Genomic DNA, 11,412 nt, shown 5'->3' with positions numbered 1-11,412 from the left:
GCATGTGCTTGCTTTGGAGTTTGATGAAGGTATTTGAGTCCTGTGACTCTTCGCTCTCTAGTCCTGTGCTCTCTGGTTTGGCGTGTTTTATTTAGTTTGGGCTTCCCTCTAAATAGCTTTCCTGCAGCAAGTGGTGCAAAGAGACACCTTCACTTCTGGATCCTTCTTTCGAGAAAATGTTGAAGCCCCGCATTTCAGCACAGCCTGGAACCGACCTGTGTTTGAGCTCGCAAGTGCAACTCTGCTCTGGCAGACTGGGGGGTCACCCAACTATTTTAGCTTCCTTGCCTTCTGCTTCTTTGCTTCAGCAAAGGCTATGTTCAGATCAGTTGGTAATCACCCGAGAGGAGTAAGATTAACCTGTAATAATCAACTTCAACTGTACTGCTTGGGATCTGATCGTTTCCCCTGCGCAGGTGATCCCTGTGGCTGGGCTGCTCTAGCAGAAGATTGCTAGTTGTTGGAGGAGAGTGTGGCTGGGGGTCGTAGATACGCTGGCCGCATCCCTGGTGGGACATGAAGGATGGAGTCTGAGCTGATCTTTGTTCTGATGGTTAGAATCTGTCTTTGTCTGAGGTCCTGCAAGCGCTTTGGAGAGTGGACAAACAGTGTCTGTCGCTCCCAAAAGCATGATGCAAGTCCTGACTGCTGTATCTTAGAGCGGAGTGATGCTTCTTTTGAGTTGGCCTCAGTTTTTACATGTTAAACAGTCTAGGAGGGGGAAGCAAATGAATTAAGTCACCGAATTTAATTCAGGGAAGCTGAATTAAACTTCAGCACCATGGTACAAGTTCCGTCTTGGACTGCTTATCTAAGATGGTCAGGGTAGATGGGAGAAGAGAGAGGAGGGTTTAATTTCCTTCAGGGGAAACTTTGCTTTCAAGAGTTTAGGGGATGCTGCTTTAAACCATATGTTGTGTGTTTTTAAATGTCCTAAACTGTCTCTGCAAATGCTTGCTCTTGAGTGTGAGTACTATTTCTGGACCTGTTGCCAAGGCAGTGCCAAGCTTCTACTTGAGGCTTGCACACTTATTTCTCCTTGATTTAGCTGTCTTTTGAATGTAGAAATTGTTCTTGGCCCTGTTTCTTAAGGATGTGGGATTAATTCTGAAAAACAGCACTCTCTTTCTTGACTTCAATGACTGCTGGGGTTATGCAGCACCTCTCAGGAGCAGGCTGGCTTGATTAACCACGTCCAACTGAGCTTTGCTGGGCTCCAGAAGCCAGTGCATTTGAGACTACAGAGAGGGTGCTCAAAGGTGGCTTTAGTCTACTATTGCACTCCTGTAAGATTGAGCTAGGGAGCATTCCCGTTCGTGTTCATGGCCCTAGTAAAGCGATGAAGTATCTGAGAGCCAGCGGGGTGTGAGGTGTGCTGTTTTCTCATGGACAACGCATACAGAGGAAATCTTGCAGCAACCAGCTACAAGCGTTTTGGAGCACTGAAGATCACTGACATTGCGTGGGGATCAAATGCTCGGTCGTAGCCATTCCTCTTAAAATGCGATGTTTTGCTTCCTTTCAGAGAAGCAGAATCATTCAAGGAACAAGGAAACGCGTACTATGCCAAGAAAGATTACAATGAAGCGTACAACTATTACACAAAAGCCATAGGTGAGAACACTTGATGATAATATTTGCTGAATATCATGTCTAAAAATCAAAGCTGGGTATTGATTTAAAATACACCAGCAGGGTTTCTAACAGCACACACTGGATGAGAACTTTGTGCCTGCTTTAATTACCTTGCGAAATTTCCCCAAATTGATAATGCCAGTCGGTGCCAACATGGGTGATTGCAGCAGTTCTTTGTTTCTCCTCCAGCCAAGATATTCTTAACAGGAAACCCATCCAGCTTCCCCTCTAATGCAGGGTCAGCAGCGCTGCCAGACTGAACACCACAACCTTTTGTTCTATACAAGTTAATTCCTATGTTTAGTGCGGGGAGCAATAGTTTTGTGACTTGCTATCAAAACAGCTGCCGGGCCATCGTGTCATCCTACACCAATTCCTATGTTTAGTGCGGGGAGCAATAGTTTTGCTATCAGAACAGCTGCCGGGCCATCGTGTCATCCTACGCCGCTCAGGTGACATGTTATAAATTGGGAGGGAATGTGATTTTTTGTTTTAATCCAACCATGTCTTTTTAATGTGTTCTACAAGTTGTATAACTGCTTGCGTTACACTAACAGTGAGTGCTCTTACATCTTCTCCAGATACCTGTCCTAATAATGCCAGTTATTATGGTAACAGAGCTGCCACACTCATGATGTTGGGGAGATTCCGAGAAGCACTGGGAGATGCTCAGCAGTCTGTCAGATTGGATGATAGCTTTGTAAGGGTATGTGGAAAACTTCATGCTTCTTATTCATGTCTCAATACCCTTGTCTCCACCTATTGCAGCTCTTGCAAATCCCTTTTAACTGTCTTCTCAGGGCCATCTACGGGAAGGGAAGTGCCATCTTTCCCTTTTTTTTTTCTGCCAGCCGCTGCTTTCAGCGAGTTTTAGAACTGGATCATAAGAACACCCAGGCACAGCAAGAGGTAAGAGGTTCTTAAAATTGAAGTATTCCCAGTAGATGGGGCTGTCAGAAGGAACGGATTGAACTGGTAAGCCTTTCACTTTGAATTTGCAAGGTGGAATCACAGGCATCGTTAGTAATGACTGTTTGCATGCTGTGAGGTAATGGGGAAAAGATGGGATGCTGTCAAAATCTCTACATCTGGTTTTCAGTAGGCTGTCAGGTTACATTTGTGTGCAATTGTCTCTTCTTAGCAGAAAAGCGTGGAGGCTAAGCTGGTCTTTCACTCAGCACTCCAGAGGAGGAATGCTGAATGGTGGTAAGGGAACACAGAAATGGGTGACACAGGATATAGAAGGCTGCTGCCACTTTTGTGTCTCATTCACAGGGGTACATTTTCCTGGGCTACCAGTTAGGTTGCTTGATTTCAAACTGGTTTTAATGCTGGCAAAAGTATTCGTGTAATCTGCATTATTGTTCTGTGATCTGCAATAGTTTTTTGCTCTGACGCTTTAGGGATTGGCTGCTTAAATGCTGCTTGATGGTGTTTCAGAGCAGGGACTGTCCTGCAACACTCACTGTGTTCTCCTGTCTTTCAGCTGAAGAACGCCAGTACTGTACTTGAGTATGAAAAAATAGCTGAAGTGGATTTTGAGAAACGGGATTTCAGGAAGGTAAGATTAACTTGATTGTTTCCTGTAGCATTACAAACAGACGTATTTTACTCGGCTAGCTCAGCCAGATGCACGTCTAATTTCCCACCTAACATTAGCTGGGTTCTAGTGGGAGGTGCTGGACAACTTACTTTTGCTATTGAAGCCAGGCTGTACTGTGGACTGTAATAGCTGTGAAAATGGCAGAGCTCAAGCTCTCTTAGCACTGAACGAATGAGTGAAGAGGGTGACTGGCTCGGGCTGAATATCCTCTGTTACTGTTTGCTTTGCAGGGTGAGTGGAACCATGAATGAGCTGTTTGATACAGATTTTGTCAGCAGGAGCATTCGATCACGCTTTGCTCCTAAAATGCATATCCAGGATTCTTCTATCTCAACTCTTTAATTAAAAAAAAAAAAAATCTGTCTGCCAGTATTATAGTAAGGGTCGTTGAAGGAGGAATGCAGATCTGCGTGGGGCATTCTCCGTTACTGTTTCCAAATCTTTCTTCCCAAGGGCTGTAACAGGATGCAGCTGGTACTGACCTGATATAACAAGAAATGACAGCATGAAATCTGAAAGGCACCAAACACTTCTCATGCAACTGTTTCTGTTCAGTGGATGCATGTAAGGCCCAAGTTTTGGCCCAGAAAGGAAATTGTCCACACTCTTAGGCTAAGCTCAAGGTTTTGGAAGGGTAAACCCCAGCTTTGTATCACCTGGTTATGAGGAGCAAATGGGATGTATGGTCAATCTGGATTTCGTGTGTAGGAATTGCTCTGCCTGTATTGCACGTTCTGGGCTTTTGCATCTGTCCCGTCACTTCTCCCGTCTCACTTCACTGGGGAGGCTTGCATGAAATGTGATCTTTGTTTCTGGAGAGCTGCTCTGGCTCCTTCCTCACCCAGAAGCCATTGGCTTCTCAGTCTGGAGCACAGTGCTTCCCACAGCGGGCAACCGTGATGTCACGGGCTGGGGAAGCAGATGAACCTTGGTGGAACAATGACCCTGTTCTCGTGCAGATGTCCTCACCAGAGAGGCAGAGATGGAAAGGACCTATTAGATCACCCTGCCCATTGCAGTCAGACCAGTGTAAGATCAGTCCCTGCACTGTACTTTTTTGTGTTTTGTCCAGTCCAAACCATCTCAATCTATTGAATTTCTGCCCTTCCAACATGTCTTTATAATGCAGGAAACAGGGCCAGAATTGTCTTCCTTGGCTTTTTCTTGAGGGCCTACAATTTCAGAAGAGTTAAAGGGATGGACCTTCTACAGGTGTCCCTTGAACCTTCTGCAAGCGCTGTGTCGTAGTAACATAGCTGGTGTGACAGACCTTTGTACACAAAGCCCTTTAAAAAACAAAACAAAAAACCTGCACGTGAGGAACATTTTCTAATGAAATGTATCTCCAGCAGCAGAGGAAAGGGGTGTCTGCACGCTCGTCTTCCCGTTCAAAGGCCAATGTGAAATCTGAAGTGTGGTAACGGTGCAGCCTTTCGAAGTAGGGCGTTGGCTATTTGCTTTGCTCACACTTGTGTTTTTTCTCACACCAGGTTGTATTTTGCATGGATCGTGCTTTGGAGTTTGCTCCTGCTTGTCACCGATTCAAAATCCTCAAGGCTGAATGTTTAGCATTATTGGGTCGCTACCCAGAAGCCCAGTCTGTAGCAAGGTGAGCGTCTTAAGGGCTAGAGTTGGAGTGCTGGTGCTGTGTCCTGGCTGCTGTTTGTTTTCCACAGCCCAAAATGAATGAGGGGACTATAAAAAAGAAATAGCCCTTAATGCAAATTGTGATGAGGAAGAGTACATGAATTTACCCCCTTTAAAGTTTATCTTACTGGGAAACTGCATTTAGACTCCGCTAATAACCAGCAGTCTTGCTTGAGCAAGTTCCCACAAGTTTTGCACGTCTGTACCACAGACTTGATAAAAATAAATAAATATCTCGGTGGATGCTTTTGGAGATCGGAAGGAAACCGGAATAGGGAAACATTTCATTTTTTTTAATTCGTCTATTACAGTGACATCTTACGAATGGACTCCACAAATGCAGACGCTCTCTATGTCCGTGGTCTCTGCCTTTATTATGAGGACTGTATTGAGAAGGCAGTGCAATTCTTTGTCCAAGCACTCAGAATGGCTCCTGATCATGAGAAAGCATGTCTTGCCTGCCGTGTAAGTTGTGGATGCTGGGAATGGGACTGCAAAATTACCAAAATTACCAGGATTTTATTTATTTATTTATTTTAACCAAACACTTCTGCTGGATCAGTCCCTTCTCCCTCGCTCAACGTTATCATTCCCCACATCTCCAGTAGCAAATAGTGTGTATAGCCCTTCCCAAAGACAACCGCCTGCTGCTTCAGGTAAAACTGAGTTGTCAGAAGCTCTTTCTCAGAAGATTGTGATGCTTTGAAGGCTGCCTCCCTGTCATACTGCTTTGTTCCTTCATCAGATAGAGGAGCAATAAAACTAGGTCTCTCAGTTCTAAAAGAACTTCTGACTTTCCGATTCAATATTGGTGCCTACAGGTTGACTTGCATTTAAGTGCTGTTCCTTTCATGTTGCTCCTTCCCTCATTTCTACTCTGCTGTAGTTCTTTGACTGACTTTCAAAATCTATTTACTTATAAGCTCTCAAAAAGTGAGGTCCCGTTCCTTTTTTTTGTTTTGTTTTTTTGTTTAAATCCATAAATTTACTTCACTGTCATGTTCTTACCTTTGTTCCTGTGGAGAATGCGTGTAACTGGCACTGGCTATTCCTTAGAGCTTCTCTTTGAGGGGAAAGGCAAAATGCTCACAGCTCGTTTCAGCTGCTATAGCAAGGCTGTGATGTTTGTATTCTGTAACGGCGTCTGAAACCAGATGATAACAGTTATGTTTGAGGACCCTCACCCAGCAAAATAAGGTGCTTGGTACCCCTGAACCACCTACCTAATGTCCTTATCCAGGGTATATTTTCTTTCAGAATGCCAAAGCACTTAAAGCAAAGAAAGAAGATGGGAATAAAGCGTTTAAAGAAGGAAACTACAAACTAGCATATGAACTATACACAGAGGCACTAGGGATAGATCCAAATAACATAAAAACAAATGCCAAACTCTACTGCAACCGAGGGACAGTTAATTCAAAGGTAAGAAAGAGTCACCTGGCAGGTTGTCTTTCACCGTATTCTTCACCATGTAGTTTATAAATTGCAAATCAGTGATTCTGGAAAGCAGAGGCTTCTCTGGCTGCTGGGGCAGCTGGATCTTTCTAGTGCTGTAGGCAATGTTTCAGGTTTTTGTACTTGCACAATGATTGGGTCTGTTGACTCCTGAAGAAACAAAACTCAAATGCTTGGGCTGCATGGAGTGGGAGGGAGAGGAGGAATGTGGCTTGGCCTTATCTTAATCAGCATAAAGACAACCTTACTTGTTTCCTTCCTGGTAATGAGGACATTTCTTTTCTTTTCTTACTCTTCTTGGAGATCATCTGTCTTGCTTTGGGTTTTGATCTTAAAAAATAATGACCTAATTTAAAAAACCCTGGGCACGTTTTCCAGGTTTGCTCTTGCATTTTAGTCATGCACTATCTGGAGAAACAATCAGTCGTGTGCTAGTGCTTCCAGTTTCTACCCTGCGTTACCTCTGGGCATGTTTCTTCCTCAGCCCTCTCTGTGTGTTGATGCCTGTTCTACCAGTGTCGAGGCTTTTCAACACCCCCGCTTGGTCAAGAGACAGAGGCTGTTCTCAAAACCTGGGAAATGGGATGAGCTGGACGCAGCAGTAATGGATGCTTGTGTCTGAAAACAAACAATGTATTTAAAAAAAAAAAAATTAAATATTTTTCAGTTTTCCTGTCTGGGAATTAGTGTGGACGCAGAGTAACTTGGTTTTCAGATCATTCTCAGGAAGACCCTGTTTCCAAGTGCATTTCTTAGAGAAGCACCACTACAATTTTGCTGGCCGAGCTTCTAATTTTTCCCAGGGGACAAAAGCTTTGTGGTTTTGGGGGGTTGGAAAAAATTTCCTAGACGCAGACACACAAAACAGTGAGATTTTTCCACAATTCTTTATACCTTTCAGTTGACTAAAACCATAATGCTGCCTAGCAGTTTGGGATTCACTTAACTTCTGTCTGATATTGTAGCTTAGGAAACTTGAAGAAGCAATAGATGACTGCACGAATGCGGTAAAACTGGACGACACGTATATCAAAGCGTACTTGAGGAGAGCACAGTGGTAAGTAGACCTTTACAATGGGCACGCTGAGCAGCTTTGTGGGTAGGAACCTTCTCCCTGCAGCACTGAGTGACGGGAATAACAAATCTGAAGCTGAACTGAATAAAAGGTGCTGTCTTAAGGGGCCCTGAATTTGTTCCTCTTCCTTATGCTGACGAGGAGATGGGGGAAGCTCTGTGTAGTCTGCCCTGCCTGCGTGGATCTGGGACTGCCTATTGATTGTTGTATTTAGGCAGGATTTGTTCTAAAGCTTCATTTATTATGTTTATGGACTAACGTAAGACATTCTGTCCCAGAGAGCCCCTCTCTCAAGCTTTTTTGGAAGGGCTGCTCCGGGTAAGAGATCTTATCCTGGCAGAGCTGTTCACACTTCCAACAAACTAGATATTGAAAGGGGATGCCTTGCTTCCCATAAAGGAGAAATCAGCTGAGACTGTATGTGTCTCGGCCGCAGATAATACTGCAGTGTAGTGCAGCGGGACTGAGCGAGCTGTACAAAGGCTGTCTGAGTCTATATGCCTCCTTCGTAACTGGGCACCAACCAGGGAAGGAGTCAAAGCTCTGTTCTGACTGCGGATTTATTTGCTACTTTTCTCAATACTTGATTATTCCCCATTTTGTGGCAAAGCTGCCTGGCTTATAGATGAACCAAAACTGTTCTTGTGGCCTTCCTGTTGTGCATTCATTTTCATTTACAGCCTTCAGTGTTCTTCTCGAGCTCCATCTCGGTAATTGCTAAATTACAGTAAGTAGTTAATATGTGAGTAAGGCTGAAATGCCGGGCACACATCCCTCTGAGGTGCCAAGGTTGTCACTTCTAACCAGCCTTGCTAGTGCACAGCTCTGCACCAGCTTCCTTGAGATCTTGCTGGCTGGTATTAGTTCCTGCGGCTGGATAAAGTAATTATCAGATCGTTAAAGTAGGACTCATGCTGCCAAATGAGATTGCGGTCTCCACTCGGAGCCCAAAGTCCAGGTTCCTGTGCCAGGATTTCCCACAAACAGCAGGTGTCTGGACTTCCAGGCAGTCCAGCAGTGACCCTTTGTGGGTTCCTCTAATGATTGTTCTTTCTGCAGTCTCGTGCACTTCTTTTCCTTAATTCATATCCATCTAGAAAGCTTGTACCTGAACCCACTTTTGATATTTCCTGTGAAGTACACCTTGGCCACCAGTGTCTCTTTCCACAGTTACATGGACACAGAACAATATGAAGATGCTGTAAGAGACTATGAGAAGGTTTATCAGACGGAAAAAACGAAAGGTGAGCATATTGGCATCCTTTTCGTGTGCATAAGTTTCCCTTAACTGGCAATTTTTTGCTGTTGCTTTTCTTTGTTTTCACTCCCCCCCAATACGCTCTGATTTGTGACCTTTTACTCCAGCAGGAAAATACTGGAAAAGTCCTCAGAGCCACTCTGAAATGCCTGTCTCAGAATCTGGTTCCTCTCCCAGCGCTGAATGCTGAGAAGAGAATTTAGCTTGAAGCTGAAGCCATGCACTAGATTCAAAATATCTGGTTATAGTTCTCGTTCTTAACTGTCATCTTGCTATTTTAGTAGCCTGAAATGAAACGGACAGAGTAACCTTAGTCCTTGTGGTTCAGCATCGAACAAATGCTCATTTAATAGCACTGAGACATTTACCTACATTTGGAAACGACCTTAAGTGGACAGTGAGGCTTTAATTAGCTACCCGACTGTAAATCCAAGTGGGTTGGTTACTTGTGGCACTTGAATCCTTCAATCCAGGTCATCTCAACGTGTTGATCTTCAGCCTCTTTTAAAGCAGGAGGCTGTGCCTGACACTAAAGCCGCTTTCCTTTGGCATTGCCCTTCTTTTTAGAACACAAGCAACTTCTAAAGAACGCACAGGTGGAACTGAAAAAGAGCAAACGGAAAGACTACTATAAAATCCTCGGGGTTGACAAAAATGCCTCTGAAGATGAGATCAAGAAGGCTTACAGGAAAAGGGCACTAATGCATCATCCAGGTACCCACAAACAGTCCATTGTTAGAGCATGTATCGTTGCTTTGATCGCCTTGCTCCGTGCATGTGCCCCGTGCAGCCATCGCTCAGAGGCGGGAATAAATAGAAGGGAATTTCTGGACAAATAGCAGTTCTGACCCCAAACATTGAAATCTGTGACGGTAGCTGGGAATGTGTAGCATTTTCCATTTACACTAAAAACTTCTTTGCTGCTTGTCTTTGTATCCCTAGACAGGCACAGTGGGGCAAGTGCAGAAGTACAGAAGGAAGAGGAGAAGAAATTTAAGGAGGTTGGTGAAGCCTTTACCATCCTGTCAGATCCCAAGAAGAAGGCCCGCTATGACAGCGGGCAGGATCTAGAGGAGGATGGATTGAACATGGGAGGTAAGTGTTCCTTACACTGTTCTACCACAGCAGCCTTTAAAAAGATTAACACAGAATCCCAGCATGGCAGGGATTGGAAGGGCCCTCTGGGGATCACCCAGTGCCACCCCCCTGCTCAAGCAGGCTCACCCAGAGCAGGATGCACAGGATATCGTCCAGGACAGGGTTGAATATCTCCAGAGAAGGAGACTCCACAGCCCCCCTGGGCAGCCTGGGCCAGGGCTCGGTCACCCTCCAAGTCAAGAAGTTCTTCCTCACATTCAACTGGAACCTCTTGTGCTTCAGTTTGTGCCCATGGCCCCTTGAGTCTGCCTTCTCCTCTAAAGCAAACCTCTCATTTGTAATAATCCTGTGAATTGAGTCAGCATGGTCCCTGAAAGTGTTTGAATGGCAGATCTGCGCTGAGTATTTCGAGGTGCAAACAGTCTAGCTTTTGCAGTGGATGTTATCCTTGGTTGATCCAGTAGGCAAGAGCTGCCAGGAGGCAGAAGTCTTTCACAGGAGGTGTAAAATCGAATAATAGAAAGGTTATGGGTCCCTAAATGCTGCTTATCCAAGTTTCTTAGGTTGCCCCTGTGACTGAAATTGTCCCCCTCACAACTGTTGCTTTTACCTGTTTCTTGCTACCGTCAGTAGCCCTGTGCTCTGCTGCTGTGCAGCAGTGCTCAGGCAAAGCAAGCTGTTTATAGCTGTTCGTCCATTTGTAAAATGCTTTATGGGCCCTCAATTAAGTGGCAATTTCTAAATTGTGAAAACTGTAACTGGCTGTTTCACTTCAGCTCACAACTTCCTTTTCTTCCCTGTAGACTTTGATGCAAATAATATCTTCAAGGCCTTCTTTGGTGGGCCAGGTGGCTTCAGTTTTGAAGGTAGGTGGAAGTGGTCTCCCGTCAGCTTTGGAAATGTAAGTATGCAAATCACTTGTCAGGGCAGCTGAGTTTCCCAGAGTGGATGTGCTGTTCAAGGAGAGTATTTGACTTCTCCAAAGAAAAGCGTCCAAGCTCTTGGAAAGTTCTGTTTGCACAGCATCCCAGCTGATGGCCAGTTCTGGTTCTTTTGTGTTCGAAAGCAACAAAACCCAGGGGTTCCCTTTTCAAGAAGCGTGTGTAGGCTTTGCTGTCTAAGTGGTGCTTTGCTGCTTAGAAGTAGTTGACCGTAACTTGGATACAGCTGCTGGTGCTAAAGCAACAAAAGGTGATTCTTGGTCAGAAGTCCCGGGCGTGTGTATCGCACGGCTCTCTGCTGGTTTTGTAGCACCCTGAATCCTCCTGAGGGCCTCTGCCTGCAAACCTTTTGAGGTGACTGGAGGCGCTGAAGAAGCTGTTACTGGGTGTCCCTTCAAACCTCACGTGTGGTCAGGCTTTCTTCACGCGCCTTGGAGCGGGGTGGCTTTATAGAGCACTGAGCGAGCTCTCGGCACTTAGCTGGTATCAGCGTACCCCGTGCGTGTTCCTTAAGGTCTTTTGTTAAGTGAATTTTGACAAGTCTGCACGCTTTGTGTGCTGTTTACCTTCCTCCTTGTAACTCTGCCTCCTTTACCCATATTAGTGGTAGTCCGCTCTTGGTGGGAATCAGCTGCTGGAAAGGCGTAGCAAAGACCTCACCTCCCCTACCTCTTCACGTGGTTTGAATTAAGTACTGGTT

General features: G+C 45.0%; 1 protein-coding gene across 1 annotated transcript in view; it reads left to right on the top strand.

Annotated features, from left to right (window-relative positions):
• Positions 1-11,412, top strand: part of DNAJC7 (DnaJ heat shock protein family (Hsp40) member C7) — a 22,143-nt gene that overhangs the window by 5,674 nt on the left and 5,057 nt on the right. The window contains 13 exon segments of the mRNA XM_009644549.2: positions 1,526-1,614; positions 2,217-2,341; positions 2,436-2,470; positions 2,472-2,544; positions 3,122-3,196; positions 4,729-4,847; positions 5,197-5,350; positions 6,143-6,307; positions 7,306-7,397; positions 8,586-8,659; positions 9,241-9,387; positions 9,616-9,768; positions 10,575-10,637. Of these exon segments, the coding sequence (XP_009642844.2) occupies positions 1,526-1,614; positions 2,217-2,341; positions 2,436-2,470; positions 2,472-2,544; positions 3,122-3,196; positions 4,729-4,847; positions 5,197-5,350; positions 6,143-6,307; positions 7,306-7,397; positions 8,586-8,659; positions 9,241-9,387; positions 9,616-9,768; positions 10,575-10,637 (1,364 nt within the window).

This window comes from Egretta garzetta, unplaced genomic scaffold (assembly GCF_000687185.1).
Source record: "Egretta garzetta isolate BGI_Z169 unplaced genomic scaffold, ASM68718v1 scaffold728, whole genome shotgun sequence".
Taxonomy (NCBI): Eukaryota; Metazoa; Chordata; class Aves; order Pelecaniformes; family Ardeidae; genus Egretta; species Egretta garzetta.
This window is presented reverse-complemented; position numbering and strand designations above follow the sequence as displayed.